Source organism: Trichoderma gamsii, assembly GCF_001481775.2.
Source record: "Trichoderma gamsii strain T6085 chromosome Unknown Scaffold_12.2, whole genome shotgun sequence".
Classification (NCBI taxonomy): Eukaryota; Fungi; Ascomycota; class Sordariomycetes; order Hypocreales; family Hypocreaceae; genus Trichoderma; species Trichoderma gamsii.
Window position 1 is genome coordinate 132,442 of NW_020171349.1, and position 16,707 is coordinate 149,148.

Consider the following 16,707-nt stretch of genomic DNA (forward strand, 5'->3'; position numbering starts at 1 on the left):
TCGACGGTGATTCAGTTGAAGTGGATGCATATTCCGATTCCGTGGTCCTGGAGCATCAACGAAAGCGATGGCACGAGTAAACTTCGATTTATACTGTATGAGCCACCAAAATGTCTTTAATCATACTAATGTGATGTAGATATGTATTGCAAACTGTCTCAACCAGTATTGAGATGGGCTATGTGCGTTTGTGAAACTGATATTGCATTGCACTTATACCACACACCCATACCAAATAGGTATACCAGCTTAAATTATAGTCCTAGTACTACTAGTATGTACTCGGGCTTTGCAGCTTCGGGTGATTATCACACCCTTTTTCGATCTCTTCTGCTACGCATATGGCAGGGGAGCTACGGTTAGTATTACTAGATCTGAAGATCTGAACGATACAGGTTGTGTTACCAACTGCACATTCTCTTGCACATTCTCTAGCATCACATGCCGCGTTACGTTGCACCTACTATTCTCCGAAACACGGAATACAGCCTTGATTGTCAATTACATTGTTCATCTCTAGGGTGCGTAACTTACCCATAGTCTGTTGTAGCTAGAAAGATGTGGAGTCCTGGTTGAAACTTTTTCAGGGGTATGTAACAGGTATTCAGCCCGCTCAATGGAGAGAAAAGGTATATCCGTATCTGCCAATCTGAAGTAACTAATCTCAGCCGTATATACATCTTTTTAATGCAAGCCTTCTCTCGTTCTCGCTCAAATGATTCCAAGACTTTTTATGCATTTTATGCCAAAGTATAGAAATAGTGTTCGCCATTGACCATGTGTGGATATTAGAAGTAACGTGTATTTTCAGCAGATGGGGCCGTCCAGGAGCCGGAGTCTATTGCGAATGATTATAACGAGCATGCACACGAGTACTCATGGCTGAGTAATTGATTAATGCAATAACCTAGCTGAACTTTGCAAAGTGAGATCGTTTAATTACGAGTAAGCTGAGTTTCTTCCAAGTTTGTTGTGATGACTGCAAGGATATGGCATCGAGCCATGAAGCTAACAAGGATGCGCAGAATAGTACATACTGCGGCGAATTCTATCTATTCAGACACACCACTTAGTAGACGGATGCCAGTATACTATTGTCCGTCACATCTCAACCGCTGTGAAGGTTTTTTCTGTGTTGAGTGTTAATCATGCTTCGTCCACATCATGATTCTCCCTACCGAAAAAAGGACCGACGGGCTAGTAGTATAGTGGTATGTGATTCATTCGGAAAACATGGGGTCAGCATTTCAACTGCTCTCTGGGGCCATTCTTCGTCGGCAAGGATCGACGATGCCTGATGAAAAATGCGAGCATGCGAGCTGAACTGCCTCCGGGAAGATGAACAAGTCAGCAACAGCAGCAGCAATAAGCTGCGCGTGGTGTCTTTACCGTCATCGCTTCGTCCCGCCAAGGTTCAGCCGCACGTGTGAGTAAACTCTTTCATCCTAGCGAAGCCGTCAGTTGAGCGTGACTTCTCTTTCTTCTCTCTTTCTATCCCCTGTCTGTACATCATGCTTACATCTCTCCCTTAAAAACGACCTGAGCCCTGCAGTTCTCACCGAACGCATGTGTGAGACCTCTGTACGCTGTCGGCGATAAACAATTAACCCTGTTCGAATTCCATTTTATTATCAAATACAATCTTACATGCAAGGAGGCCTAATATTGGAACCAGGAATCCCTTTTCCGGAAACGATTCATTCGAATGGCGTAATTGACTTTTTAAGATTTGCAAACAACATTTGCATACCTTTCTGCTGAGAGACTTTGGTGTACGACTGTTGGGAGCTCACGCTTGTTGTTCTACAACACATTTAGAGCTTACTTACGGCAATACTTCGAGCAGACGAACAAATAAAGGTGCCGCTTCTGCCCCTATATTGCCACGTTTTGCAAAATACAGGCTTGTGTTCTCCGAGATCATGCTCGACCCAAGCTGACGGATGAGCCTGAGACAGCAAGGTCTCATGCGTTTCCTAACTCTCAAGATCGACACAGGTTTTTTTGGCTGTGGGGTGGCCCAATAAGTACTACTCACTTATTTGCCATTCCTAGGCCAGTCGCTTCGCCATCATGTCTCCTACGCTGGCTGAAGCCATGAACTTGTAGATATGTGCGTTAAGTCATATCCATTCCTTCCTACATAACCCATCATTTGTAGTAAACCACTCAGTTAATCAGTTTCGTTGGCCATTTCAATTGTAGATGCCTCATTTTATACGGATCGCAATACTCTATCAAGCTGCATATTACGATGAAATTACAAGTTCTTTTCCGCCCCCTTTCCGATCTCTTCCTTTCCATCCTCCGCCAAGACACCCCGTCACAATATTGCCTGTGGCTGGAAACACGTTGGCAGTTATTAGCCAACGAATATCCCCATAGCGATGTAAGGGAGGCCAATGTCTCATATGCGCTTCACGCGTAGTAGGCTTCCTATCCCAATTACAGCCACGTACATCTCTGTATCCTACGAGCGTTTAATGTCTTTCAGCTTCTTGGCAATAGGAGCAATATCCGGCCTTTAGGTATCCAGCCTTAGGAAAATTCAGGCCGGTCCGCTCCAACGGCGTGGTTGACTCAACGGTTTTTCTCCTACTGGATAGTTTTTGGTCCGAGTGTCACAAAATAACTGGCCGAAAAAATCTGTCAAAGGAGGCAAGGAGGTCTCACATCAATATCCAAAGAAGCGGGAGACGGTGGGGTCCGGACAGCCACGAAAAACGCCCGACATGCTGTGAGTCGAGGCGGTGACAATGTGATGTTTCTACCAAACAAAACAAACGCTCGTGGGAAACGCGCGACGCTGAGCCGACCTTCCGAAGCATAAATAGAGGCCCTGTGCCCACCTTCAGGTTAGATTTTCTCTCTCCCATCATCGCCATCGCAAGCTTCAAGAACCTCAAGATTACAGTACTTCACACAAAGTCTTTCAAGATGCAATTCACCACCTTCTTCGCTCTCTTCGCCTCTCTGGCCGTTGCCGCGCCTGCTACTGAGGTCGTCGAGCGTGATGGTATCAACGGCCCTTGCTCTGCCGGTGTTACCAACAACATCCCCCAGTGCTGCGGTGCTGGCATCCTCGACCTTCTCTACCTGGACTGCGAGACTCGTAAGTCTTGGCGTGTGTTACTGAATGAAGCAGCAATATCATATTAACTGTAATACAGCTCGACAGAGTTCCTCTGTCCTCAACCCATTGAAGAACATCTGCGCCGCGGCCGGTCTCCAGGCCAAGTGCTGCACCCTTGGCATTGTAAGTTGACTCCCACATGTTATATGGCAGAGTATGGCAGAGTGATGCTAATTCTATTACCAGGCCGGTCTCGGTGTTTTGTGCCAGGATGCTCTTCCCCAGTAAATTACTCTCGCTGGTCCACCGTCTTCATCAGGCCGCTCCCGTGACTGGACTGTAACTTGAAAAAGCTTGCGTACAACGCGTTGGCGATGGATTGTTAGGAGGGCAATTTGATTTTCCATGGACAAGGGGATGGACTGGACCCGGATGTATCCTTAAAACCGGTTGGTAGTATGTGTTTAGTCAATATATTCTTATCCAACCAATACACCCTTGCCTCTCGTGCAAATGCTTTAAGACAATGTTCAATTTCTTGGAAGTTTACCAGTGTCTAAAGCGTAAGGGCCTTAGGATTGTCATCTACAGAGTCTACCCTGACAGGTGAAGTCGATGTAAATTTGGCTCGTAGGCGCGCTATCGAAGCCACCCTACCCGCACCGATTTTAGTGGGTTGCCCCAAACGATTGAAATTGAAATAACTGTCTATCTGGGCCCCTAGCTACATTATCCTTCGACCTGAATCGAAAAGGCCTTCCTAGAAAGCTATTTGATACTAAGCTAATCGGTATCTAGGTTGTAAAACAGTGCTACATGAATTTGCAATCATGTCTGTGCACCACTTGCATGGAGCTTCTTCTATACACTCTCATACCCCATTCGAGCCAAACTGAAGCTATCAACTTGCAGATCACTCAATCTGTATAAGGAAAATGCCGAAAAAACTGCACCCGTCTTCATGATCTTGGATATTCGATTCTGTATTACCAACCATGATGTCCACCAGGCCTACCCGGAACTCATGTGCACATAATAGTGCATCTTGAGAGTCCTATTAACTGCGTGTGCTTCAGTAGAATCTTATTACGTACTTGGACATGCTTCGGGTTGAAAATTTGCTTGAATTACAAATAACGTTTCCAAAGGATAGCTTTGGACATTTTTTTGTTCGGTTCACCATTTCTGCACGCTACATATTTCATTCCACCTCTATTGCAGCCCAAGAAATCGGTACCAAGGACTGTATTTGCTACATATTCCATCATCTTGCATAGCTAATAGGCTCCATCTTGCCAAGTCAGAGATAACGGTAAAAGCGGAAACAAACATTTAGTGAAGAACGCGGAAATGAGCCTTATTCGACAGTACAAATTCTGGGGTGGGCTAAAACTAAAGTGTATTTTGAAAGCTAGTTGTTGATTAAGGACTGCGCTGAAGTGAACTTAAGTTTATGTACACTGGAGGGTTTGTTGGGCTTATGAGTAACTGAAATGAGCCGCAAGATGTTCTCCCCCAATATAAATAGGAACTTATTTTGCCATATCTTACAGGGGATTTTGCCATATCTTGCCCTGTAAGCTGAAAATAAGTATTGTAGTGAGAGTCTCATATCTATTAAAAGGTTAGCATGATTAGGAAATTAACAAGTGGCAATGGACTGACCTTGGATAATTAAGCCGAGAACTCTACCGCGTTGCTCTCAACAGATCTCTTTCTAGGGGCACCACCACCGGCATCACAAGAGCCAGATGTAATACTGTTGCCAGCGTTGCAATACCAGTGCCAGTTATCATCAATATAGTTGATTGTCCCGTAGTCATTCCAGAAGCCTCCTAACTGAGAAGTATGTTTATAAGGCATTTCGGAGCACTTTACAATATCCGCGAAAGCGACTGCGCCGCCAGCTGTTTTCTGGGCATTGCTCATAGCATCTTGGGCGTTTTCTCCTCTACCGACTTGGCAAAAAGGAGATTCATATTGGCCTCCGCCGGGAGTAGCAGTCCAATAGGATTCTTGAGCATATGCAAGCCATAGTGCTTGAGTGCCTGTAGCACTCAGGAGGAGAAGTGGCAGGGACTTGAGAAGCATCGTAAGAGTAATTGAGTCCAAAACTGTATCGTGATTTGAGTGTGTTGGCAAGAAAAGATCTCAGTGTCGGTGGATAGAATAATAAAGCAATAAAAATAAAAGGGCTTGATGAAAGTCTTTATAGATATTTGTGTGTTGGCTCCGGATGCCGATGATGCTCGTATTTTGTCGCATCGTGGTATTATACCAAAACAGATAATTCCTGTCCTAGATGTTGTAATGTCCTATCAAGTAATACACAGCTACATATCTAAACAACAACCAAAATGAAAATGATCATCGTAGAGTTGAAGTAACAAAGAGTATATGCATTGAAACTATCGGTGTACTGGGTTCATAGTTAGTTTAAGCATGATCGACATAGTAAGCACTACGCATAGGTATTAGTTTAAGCTCTTGGCAGCTAACTTCTTGTTTAGGAAATTCCATTGGTTTATAAATTTCTGAAGTGTGTTGGTATTCCTTTGCCAAGAGTGTTCAGCAAAATCAGTTCCATCTAACATTCTTGAACTCAAATAGCGCTTAGCAAATTATGCCGACCGCGGTGATGATGGATATCCAATGAGAGGGTTTATATACTATTTAAAATCGGCCCTTTCGTAGTAGGCATACAACATATGTAGGTACGCACTATGCCGAACACAAAATATAGTCTCTGCCGTCTACAGTCGTGCCACATACTCAGTTATTAAAAAACCTGTTCGAGATAATCTAAGGCAAATTCGCGTAGATTGACTAGTTAAGAAGCGAAGACTCACAGCTGGTTACTAAAAGTGGAAACATTGCCCAGATGCTCCAACTGATGCGTGCTTTCGTCATGTCCGTTCAAGAGGCGATTCATGATACTGGTAGCTGCGTGCCCACTGTTATTACCGAGCTCAGGTCTCTGCTTCATGTCGCTTGTTGCCCCTGAAGAGCAGATTTCCTGGCAATCGACACTTTCCTCAGCTGATTTGGCAGCAAGCAGCTCATGCTCTGTCTCCACTTGGGCCTTGGCGATGTCATCATATTTCTACTTTCTACTTCTACTAATACTAACACTTTCAATCTCAACAGGTGTTTTATGATTCCGGTACTGGCGTGCCAGCAGGCCTATACCCATCTCTAGTCACATCCTCATGTCGCATGCTGCGCGAGAACAGATAAATTACTTAAAGGTCGGAGACTTCTTGACTGATTTGGTATCAATGATGCTCGGCATTTTCTTCACTTAGGCTTTGACGTTAACAGGATACTTCTCCTTCCTCGCCATTCCATTTGGTAATATCTACATAGTGTTTCGCAGAGTATTACATCATACATATACTGCAAACATGCCACAGTGGATCAGAAGAAAAAAAAATTGAAGACCAATAAATGGGTTCATCTATATGGCTCAAATAATCTTCCTCGATAGTCACCATGGAACCAATATCAACTGGTCTCGAATGAGATGTAAGCCAGTGATTTTATATCTGCCAGTCGGCTCAAGAGTCCCCCCACCCCTCTCCTCCTGAGTGAAACAGGAGTCCCAAAGGGTCTAACTTTTCTCCAGTTGTACCAATAGAAGCCATTAGATACCCCCCATACCAACATCCTCCTTAACAGGACTGACATTGGCTAGCTTAGTTCGATGCCAAAGTGTTGAAATCCGCTAGTTTGAATTTCTATGTAAGCCACAGCAGATCCTCAGCTACAATAGGAGATTGGAAATGGCGTGATGCATCGCGGCCTTGCCGGTTGATGTGAACTTGGCTCGTGGGCGCGCTATTGAAGTCGCTCGCTTTGCTCGTGCCGATCTTAGTGTGTAGCCCCATACTATCTAAGTTTGGCTATCGATTTGACTCTAAGGTGAGTCGTTAGACCTGGACCTATTAAGCTCAAGCCTCTCTTTGGCTTTCTTGACTTTTATGTAGAAAAATAAAATCGGTTTACTGCCCAGCCTTTCACGATAAGACCATAGCAAAATAGTGCCGCAAGATGTTGTAGCCATCAAACACAGGCACTTGTACGAAATCTGGATACAGTTTTCAGTTCCTTCGAACCAAACGTCGACTAAGAACTTCTGGGCTAGTCAACTAGGTATAAAAGTTATACTGCTCATACATTGCTCCGCCTTTAAAATCCTGCACATATGACTTTTTATCCACTACCGTTATCTCTACCTAATCTACCCGGAAAACGTACGCGCTAATGGCGAATCTTTTCAGCCATGTTGATAGAATGTGCTTCAGTGGAACCTTGCTGTGTGCTCGGATATGCTCCGGTTGAGAAGGAAACCTGACCATTACTCAAGGTTAGGTTACAGGGTGGGTTGGTCAGCTTGCCATAACACTGAGTTCATCCCGTGCCTGCATCAAGGCCACACGACACGTTTCGGTGGAGTTATCTAGGCCAGGCTTAACCAACATGTTTAGTGAGGAGGCTAAGAAGATCCCATTTGCCGGCCGGAATATTCTCGTGCCAAGCGAAGAGAACAAAGCTCCAACAGGAGGGGTTACTGTTCAAACTAATTGATATCATTATTGCCATTTGTGGAAAATTGGAGTACCCCCACAAAACCGTTGGATTTAAGCTTGTAATCAAGGTTGGCGTTAGCGGAAGCCTCAGTATTCTAATCTGGGGTAAACGATTTTCCAAGTTCCGTACACTTCATTTAAAGGGGAAAAAAGAAGAAGACAGGAAAGGAGAGTAAAGGTAAAAGGCATAAATAAATGTACATAAATGCAATCGATGGCTGGGGAGAGGTGGTACGAAACTGCCCTTTGAAGCTCTGCAACGAGGCAGGGATAGCGCCCCCCTTGCATTTAAAGAGAGACAACGTCTTTTCTCCAATCGCTGATGAGCTATTTCTGTTTAGATGAAAGTTTCAATTTTTCAGTTTTTTAAATTGTTCCCTTTACAATACTTATCAATTGAAAAGCTGAAACAACCGTTTATACCAATGGTGAGTTACGCCTCCCATCGAGATGGGCTTACCATGGTACCGTATCAGCCATGCTAGTCATAATGCCAAGCGACTAAAGATGCGAAGCAACACTCTTCTTGTTTTTGCTTCAATCTACCAGTAAGCAAGAGAAATATGATCAAAAGTAGCTCTGGCCCTATCCCTATCTCCTCCTCCCTTTCTCTCGTCCGGAAAACGCTTACCACTAGAAACGCCCATCAGAAGTTCCAAGCCAGTCCGAATCTTTTGGTAGTTCTGCCACCTTAATCGCCACAATAGTGTCGCAAATAACAGCCAAGCAATGCCAAGTCTCTTGGTACGCACCACGTTCAACGCCACTGCATTGTGTGAATCAAAGCTGCCTTATTCACCATCCTATTCCAACCTAGTCCTCCCACACAACATGTCTAGCTCAAGAAGTAACGCTTCTGGACACCAGTCACTAGTCAATGAGGGTGCACTGACAGTGACATGAGAAGTAGGAAGAATTTCTCCAAGCACTAATATGGGATCATATGGAGAAAGCCATTTAGTGTGTAGTTAATCAAAAGACTTGGGGTTGCATTCCCCGCATGCAACCCATCAAATAGTAGAAGGAGCACTTGAGCTTAATACTGAGGGAAGAAATCAGCTGTAGTGAATGAACGCTCGGTGAGTAGCCGGAAGGTATCTAAGAGGAGACATGGAAGTTGGAGATACAACAACTTGGCTCTGTACGTAGAAGCCAACGGGTACTAGAAGTAATACAACGCTCTATGTGTATGGATACACCTCATGCGAAAGTAATTCAAAGCTAGAATAAGCAACAATCACTTTGGATTTTCCAATCCCCTGGCAGTAGTCACTGGCATCATTAAGTCTAGTCTTCTGCACCTTCTCGGGGCGATTCGGAAGCTCATAACCACTCAGTTTGTCGTCCAACGGTGCTTTCTCAAACACAACAGCTCACTGTCTCGGGCTTGTATCGTCCCCTCCCCCACAGCAAGTCACGTCCATGCGCCCTCCATCTCTCCATATCCCAGTCCGTCCACTCAACGCGACGAACCGTCTCTATTCCCCAAACTCTCACGGCCTTATAATGGTCTAGTTGCCAAGATTCCAGGATTCGAAAAAGTATAGTTTCCGTATTTCCCCCTCTCTCTCCATTCGATCCTAGATATCTCTCTCCACATCATCCCCGCATTCCTCAACCGGCGCCTCCAGATTGCCTTTCCATTTTCCCCAGGTCTAGATGCGCTGAAATATCGCTTTTTAAACCTCTTAAGCGAGCTGTCGAGCCTTTGCATTCGGGCAAAAGAAATTAGCTGTAGCCTGGAGAGTAGACAAGGCGTAAAGGAAAAAGTTTATACAAGTCCAGACTCGTCGAGGCCAGCCACAGTTCAGCCAAAGGAAAAGAAGCCCCGAAAGCTTGAATGTCTATTTCTCTCCGCATTGAGCTTCAACAGTTGGTTCAGAGACCATGTGACTATACGCCCGCTCAAATATGGGGAAACATTAAAGCCTTCACCCTGACGATCCTGCTGTAGCAATACGCTTTAATGTCTAGCTCCTATGCTAGTGTGGTGAATTAGACATTCTTCTTCTCCGTATCGTATTGTTGGCCCGAAAAGCTTATACATAAAACTCTCAAAACTCTCATCGCTTTCGGCCGGGCTTCATTCCGACTTTTCTCCTATCAAGCCAACGTGCCCACTTGTCGCTCTTCTTTACACATATAAATAACCCCTTCTCTGACGCAGATTTCAAAACAAAAAACCATCACCCAAACTCATCCTCATTTCACACTTTCCCATCTTTGTGTTCTTGTCCATCTTTGCTCTCTGATTACCAAACCAGTCCAATACAAGACAACACACTGGTAACAATGTCAGACAGCGCCAGCACCCCCTCAACACAGCACGAACCCGCCGACGACCTGGCCAAAGGCGTCATCGCCACGGCCAAACAGTCATGGCGTGACCTTTTCGTCTGGAAGCAGCGGGTGGTCCTCACCAACGCCTACGGGGAGACGCGATGCGAGTGGCACGAGCCAGATCCCATCCAGAACCCCATCTCGCTGCTGGCCCAGCTCTCGCTCAGGGACTGGATCTTCTTCATCGTCGGCTGGCTCGCGTGGACGGCCGACGCTTTTGACTTCCACGCGCTCTCCATCCAGACAGTCAAGCTGTCCAAATACTTTGGCCGGTCCAAAACGGACATTACAACGGCCATTACTCTGACGCTGCTGCTTCGCTCCGCTGGTGCCGCCCTCTTCGGCCTGGCTGGAGACAAATGGGGCCGGAAATGGCCCATGGTCTTCAACATGCTGGTGCTGGGAGGTCTCCAGATTGCTACAATCTACTGCAGGACATTCACGGAGTTTCTGGCGGTGCGAAGCATGTTTGGCCTGTTCATGGGAGGAGTGTACGGTAACGCCATAGCCATGGCACTAGAGCAATGCCCGTAAGTAGCTATGCCTCATTCTGCCGTACAGACCCTTTTCAAGTTTTGCCTGATCGAGTCGACATCTACGTGGCTTTTTGTCTTTTACGCTTTTAGGAAACTAACATCTCTTGGCTTTCAGATCCAACGCGCGTGGCTTGATGTCGGGCATCCTCCAACAGGGCTACTCGGTCGGCTACGTCTTGGCTGCGTCCGCCAATCTCGGCGTTGGAGGCGCCGTCGAGTCCTGGAAAACCGTCTTTTGGATCGGAGGTTCGTTTGGTTTACCCCAGCTTTTTGAGTTTTCTTTGTCCATGTCTCTGAATCGGGCTAACATTCTGTGGCTTCAGCGGGACTATCCATTGGCGTCGGTCTGCTCCGCATCTGCTTCCCGGAATCGCAGCAGTTTCTGGACGCCAAAAAGGCCGGCAAGAAGGCATCGTCTCCAGGGGCCTTCTGGCGCGAAACGCGGACGATGCTCGTCCAGGAGTGGAAGATGTTCGTGTACTGCGTCATCCTCATGACGTGGTTCAACTACTACTCGCACACGTCGCAGGACTCGTTCACGACGTTTATGCTGGAGCAGAAGAAGCTGGACAACGCCGGCGCGTCGCGCGCCTCCATCATCATGAAGGTTGGCGCCTCCGTCGGCGGCACCATCATCAGCTACCTCAGCCAGTTCTTTGGCCGCCGCCGCGCCATGATGGTCGCCGCGCTCATGTCCGCGCTCCTCATCCCCGCCTGGATTCTGCCCGAGAGCGAGGCGGCGCTGTGTGCCACGGCCTTCTTCATGCAGTTCTTCGTCCAGGGCGCTTGGGGCGTGATCCCCATCCACCTCAACGAGCTGTCTCCTCCTGCTTTCCGGTCGTCCTTCCCTGGCGTCACCTACCAGCTGGGCAACATGATTTCGTCTCCCTCAGCCCAGCTCGTCAACGCCATCTCTGAGCACACCTTCATCACCATCAGAGGCGGCGAAAAGGCCGAGGCGTACGGCCCCGTCATGGGCATCGCCACGGCCATCATCGCCACGGGCATCTTTGTGACCGTCATGGTTGGCCCCGAGCGACGAGGCCGTAGCTTTGAAGGCGTTGTTGCTGGCGTCGAGAGGGACGACTCGAACGGAGAGACGGGCGTGAAGCTGGCGGATGAGGAAAAGGGCGAGACCCAAAACGTCGAGGCGGCTGAAAAGAAAAGCCAGGCCCCGACACAGAGGGAGACGGGCGAGGAATAGGCCTTTTCCCTGTTTTGGCTTTTGAGTTTCCGCGTGATGATTCCTTTCTGAGCATGCGAGTACGGACGTTTAGTGATATACCCTGGTCGTTTGAAGGACTCTACATTTGGGAGAAGCGGGCCTGCAAGTTCATATTGTATTCAATTGGAAAAATAAGCGAGAAAGACAGTTTCTACAGCAATTCAGTTTTGTTCAATCAAGAAAGCTTAGTCATTCCATCATTAAACGCCATCTAACCGTGATTGGCCAAATGTCTTTTACCATACAAGTCCAGTCATGGTGACGTCGTTGGGAGGTAAAACACCCTCATCATCCCAAATGAGCCAAGAACGCGACGATAATTCGGCATCACTCAATGTCGATAGGTACCCGTAAAGTCTAAGAGCCACAGTGTAGAAATGATCTGCATGTAGCGTGCCGCTACCAGTAATCCGCGTCTGGTGCCATCACCCGCAAGCAAGTGGCTCTTGTGGCTCTTGTGGCTCTGCCATCATAGCCCAGCTAGTGGAGACGTCATGATCGTCGCGACTTCGCCACATCAGGAACCCCCAGATTTTGAGAATACGCAGTTCGTTCGATTCAACACACAGAGGCCAAGATAGGAATCCCATTTCTTGGATATTGTCAGGCTTGGTGGATACTATCGTGAGCCATGGGCCGTCATGTCGACATCATGGATGCATGTCATTGAATTGCCACAGGATGCGCCCGAATGGTTATATAAAGACCGTTGTGCAAGGCTAGGATAACGTTTTAATACAGATACTCAAACAACAACACACACTGTTTACAACAATTAAAACAATTAAAACAAACAAAAACAAACAAACATAACCACAACACCACAATGCCTCTTTCCAGCAAAAAGAACCAGGCGCTCGCCGCTGAGCATCAACACCTCGCAGCCTCCGGCGCTGCAGGCCCAGGCCCCACCTACGGCTCCGGCCCCGGCCATGCAAACGCCGCAAACACCGCAAACGCCAACCTCCCCGGCCCGGCGCCCTTCACCGCCGGACCGCACCGCCACGACATCCTCAACAAGCTGGATCCCACTGTCGATAGCGGCACGGGTGGAATGCAGGTCATGACCGGCGCTCAACACAACGCAGGAATGGGAATGGCTGGTGGAGCTCAGGGCCAGGCCCCCGTCCACGGCCGAGGCGTCATGGGCAGCAACAACCCCTACGGCGGCAACGCCGTTGATCCGACGCTGCCCAACGCCGGCAACTACTACACCATGGGCACAAACGTCGTCCCGGGTGGCAATTCCGTGCCTCGAAATGCTCCCGAGGGCACGTATGGCCCTCACACCTCTCGCCTGGCCAATGCTGCTGATCCGCGAGTCGACTCTGACGCAGACCACCGCCGAAGAGTAGGACTCGGCACTGGAGCTGGCTCAGGAGCCGCAGCTAGAGGCGGCGCTGGAGTTGGAGCTGGAGGAGGCATGGGAGCTGGAGGAAACGCCAGGCCCATCTTCCCCCCCGGAGTGGGAGGACCAGCTCCGACCACAGCAGGACCTCATCGACATGACATTCTGAACAAGCTGGACCCGAGTGTGGATAGTCGATCTGCCACCACGGTTGATGCTACCGGTCGTAAAATCATTCCCTAAGCGATAGCGAGAGGGACGATGTGAAAGGTGGACTGGTGTTTTTACATTTTTATCAGAATGCTGTGTACGATTAACGATATGAGTTTTGCTTAAAGTTATGGAAGATACCAATTGGGAATTATCAAGAGCAGGAGGCTTCGTTCTGTTAACTATTCAGGTTTTATATTATGAATAATGACAAGTTTGATCTATTACATCTGGAAGTAATTGTGACTGTATAAAAAGTGCAAAGCTGTATCAGGGACCGAGAATAACGACTTGATCTTGCTTGGTTCACTTGGACAATCACGGAAGGGGACGTAACGTAGGTGGAGGTGGTTTCATTGCAGGCTACATAAGAATGATCATCTTCGGAAAGGTTAGACATCTCAAAAAATCAGTATCCTATTCTTGTAATGTAACTTGTACGGTATTCGCTTGCATGTCGCTAACAAACACAAACATCAAGTTCGGTTTGTGCACGGTTTGGAAAGAGAACCGAATAAAGACAAGAAAATACTTAAGGTTTAAATGTTGATAATTACATTGCTCCCTAATATATTTTTGGATAGTATTATAGTGCGTATAGCGTCTTTATACTAAGCTTCTGTTATATACTACTAGTTAAGGTTGTTTTCTATTTCAGAATTTTTGTTAGTATTCCTGTGTCATTTTAAACTTATTCTACTTATATAAAATTAATCTAAGTACTAAGTAGATTCTTCTTTCTTGCTCTTTCTAGCTCTTTCTTTCCCTATGTCTCTCTCTGTGTGTTTCTCTCTCTCTGTATCTCTTTCTCTTTCTGTCTCTCTCTTTAGATCTCTTTACCTCTGTTTAAACGATGGCTCTTGTCGGTTTTATTTCCTCCTTAATGCTGTTTGACTTTGCAATATGGGCGTCGTGAAGTTCTGCCACAGCCGGGATGATCAGAGCCTCAATCTCTTCTTCCAGGTCTCTTTCTAGTGCCTCATCGGGCCACAGCGGCCCTCCCTCGGCATCACCCCAGCCGCCGTGCCAAGATACGCGAAGCCATTGATCTTCTCGGCCTGGAGCAACTCTTGGTTGGCGGGAAAAGTATCCGCCATTTCGCCAAAATCTCTCGCGGCGAGCGTCATTGTAGTTGCGGCCGCGCCCCCTTTCGGACGTAATAGTTATAAATACAATTGCAATTAACGCATTTCTATGAGGGGGTCAATGTGGGTTGTCGGCTCAGAAGACGAGTTCTGTACACATCACGTATCACAATCCCATAGCACCGCCGTTGTCGTCACCGATTGCATGGACAGTACGGATACTTACAACGGTATCATCTTTGTGATGTATTCCAAAAAAAACCTGCTTGAGCACGTCTACCAGGTCCGCCCTTCCAGGGATGATCTCACAAACGGTGTCATGTAGACAAGTGTTTGGACCACCTCTCAGGAATTCTGCGGGCTACTTTCGAAGTGCGGTTTCTACGGTATGGAACGTAATAACGCACGAGGTGGGATCAAAAAGCTTGTCTTCATCTATGATACGGGATCTAAGGGCTGCTATATATCTTCGACGGTAGTCTCCTTCCTTCCTTCCTCTGGGGATGTCAGGCAAGTGTCCCCCGACAGTACTCATATTGGCAAATGAGTGCTCGCGCTGGAGCGCAAGCGGTAGCTAACCATAGTGTTTGAATCTTTCAAGCTTTGGAAATCGCAGCCTTCACAATACCCCAATAGCAGCACCAAGCACATCCGCTTCGTAAATAATTATTTATTATACACGTGATAGTCGCTGGGGGCTTGGCTATCAAAAAGCTAGCTTGACCACTTTTAGGTTTCCATTATAAACCCTCTATGCGTCTTCTCTCCGCTCCGTGGCAAGAATTTTGCTCCACTGCCAAAAATTTCACTGCAAATAAAGCAATTCTTTTCCACTGTACCAAACTGCCAAGTGGCAAGGGCCACGAGCCGACATGATCCCCCAGTGCCTATAGCTCAGAGGAAGCCAGGCCCTCGCCCTTCGTAGTGCGCTTTTCCCATATCCGATTTCAATATCAATAATCCCTCTAACCCATAGTCGCTTCCTTCAGCTCATTGCGCCTTTCCTCGGCTGTTGAAGATGGTGATGATGCCGAATCCAACGTAGAACAGGGCTACTGGATACGCCACCAGTCCGCGCATATCCTTCATTTTGCCAACGGCTAGTACAAGTTAGTCATATCTATTCACTTTGTCCAGCTTTCAATCGTACTCACCACAGAAGATGGCGCTTGATCTTGAAGTCGACCAGCAAATGGCCAAGCTCGTAATGATGTATCCCGCCATGCTATCCAGAGGCATGACCACACCAACCAGCGCCGTAAGAACCAGTGGCAAAAAGCTATACCCCAACACACTCGCATTCTGAGTAAACGTAAGTGTGCTAGCCGTGGGCTCGGCCCCAGGATATCCCGGCGGGGTGTCGGGCGTCATCAAGCTGAGTATCATATACAACGTAGTCGAGCCCATAACCGCCAGACTGTAAACATAGCCAAAGTGAACCTGCCCGCTGCAAAGCAAAAAGGCGCCAAACAGAATCACAAATAGCAAAGGCCCAGCCAAATCAGAGTCGTTCATAACATGCTCCAGCCGCTCGATAGGAGAAAACGGGTTGAGGACGGCCAGCGTCTTGGCCTGCATGTGCGCAAAGTCGACGCCCAGCTCCTCTCGTAATGACGGCTCGTTGTCGTAGCCCTCTGCGGAAAAGGCCGCCAGCCATCCCGTCCTCAGGCCAGTCTGTTCGCGATAGCCGCCGCCAGGAGGGACGCCGTAGCTGGCCGGGGGAGCTTGTGAGGGCGCGGCTTGGTAGGAGCCGTGGTAGAATTGGAGGTTCTCGGTTGCTGAGGGCGATGCAGAGGCGCCGTACTGATTGTAGTATTGCGCCATGATCGATTGGAGAGCTGTGGTGGCGGTGCGTAGGAAATTGTGACGGGGATGACGTTTTGGAGAGAGTGACGCGATGTTCTGAATTTGGAGTTGCAGGCCAGCTTGGACTTGACATGTGGTTTCAGAGGTGCAGCAGATGCTTAGGTGGCGGATTACATAAGGCAAGGCAGCGATAAGAGCGCAGCTGATAACGACGACTACTGAGCTCCAGCTTTGAAGCTTTTGGCTGCCATTTTAGTACGCTCAACGTACAGCATGTACTTCCAAAGCCACTTTCTCGTATACATTTTGGCCTGCAGAGGGCTGATCCGAGGATGCAAATTTAAAGATACATCCATTTATAGAAGCGCAATAGAGCCGAATGAAATGCCAATGTCGCACCTAATTACAGCTGAGAGCTACACCAGCAATTGCACGTGCTCATGCCTGCGTACAGGTACTCAGACACTAAAGCGGCTCCCGCGCTGCTAGCAGGTA

General features: G+C 47.6%; 5 protein-coding genes across 5 annotated transcripts; 3 read left to right on the plus strand and 2 right to left on the minus strand.

Annotated features, from left to right (window-relative positions):
• Positions 1-2,937: 2,937 nt before the first annotated feature.
• On the plus strand, positions 2,938-3,361 carry TGAM01_v204229 (hypothetical protein; the record flags this gene model as incomplete). Its single annotated transcript, XM_018801851.1, has 3 exons — positions 2,938-3,112; positions 3,171-3,256; positions 3,320-3,361. The coding sequence occupies 3 exons, from the start codon at positions 2,938-2,940 to the stop codon at positions 3,359-3,361; spliced, it is 303 nt and encodes a 100-aa protein (XP_018665166.1).
• Positions 3,362-4,747: 1,386 nt separating this feature from the next.
• On the minus strand, positions 4,748-5,164 carry TGAM01_v204230 (hypothetical protein; the record flags this gene model as incomplete). The annotated part of the gene is made up of 1 exon (XM_018801852.1): positions 4,748-5,164. The coding sequence occupies one exon, from the start codon at positions 5,162-5,164 to the stop codon at positions 4,748-4,750; it is 417 nt and encodes a 138-aa protein (XP_018665167.1).
• Positions 5,165-9,954: 4,790 nt separating this feature from the next.
• TGAM01_v204231 (major facilitator superfamily transporter) lies at positions 9,955-11,742 on the plus strand (the record flags this gene model as incomplete). The annotated part of the gene is made up of 3 exons (XM_018801853.1): positions 9,955-10,532; positions 10,654-10,784; positions 10,862-11,742. 3 exons carry the CDS (start codon positions 9,955-9,957, stop codon positions 11,740-11,742), a joined length of 1,590 nt encoding a protein of 529 aa, XP_018665168.1.
• Positions 11,743-12,589: 847 nt separating this feature from the next.
• TGAM01_v204232 (hypothetical protein) lies at positions 12,590-13,354 on the plus strand (the record flags this gene model as incomplete). Its single annotated transcript, XM_018801854.1, has 1 exon — positions 12,590-13,354. The coding sequence occupies one exon, from the start codon at positions 12,590-12,592 to the stop codon at positions 13,352-13,354; it is 765 nt and encodes a 254-aa protein (XP_018665169.1).
• Positions 13,355-15,396: 2,042 nt separating this feature from the next.
• TGAM01_v204233 (Yip1 domain-containing protein) lies at positions 15,397-16,230 on the minus strand (the record flags this gene model as incomplete). Its single annotated transcript, XM_018801856.1, has 2 exons — positions 15,397-15,506; positions 15,561-16,230. The coding sequence occupies 2 exons, from the start codon at positions 16,228-16,230 to the stop codon at positions 15,397-15,399; spliced, it is 780 nt and encodes a 259-aa protein (XP_018665171.1).
• Between the last annotated feature and the right edge of the window lie 477 nt (positions 16,231-16,707).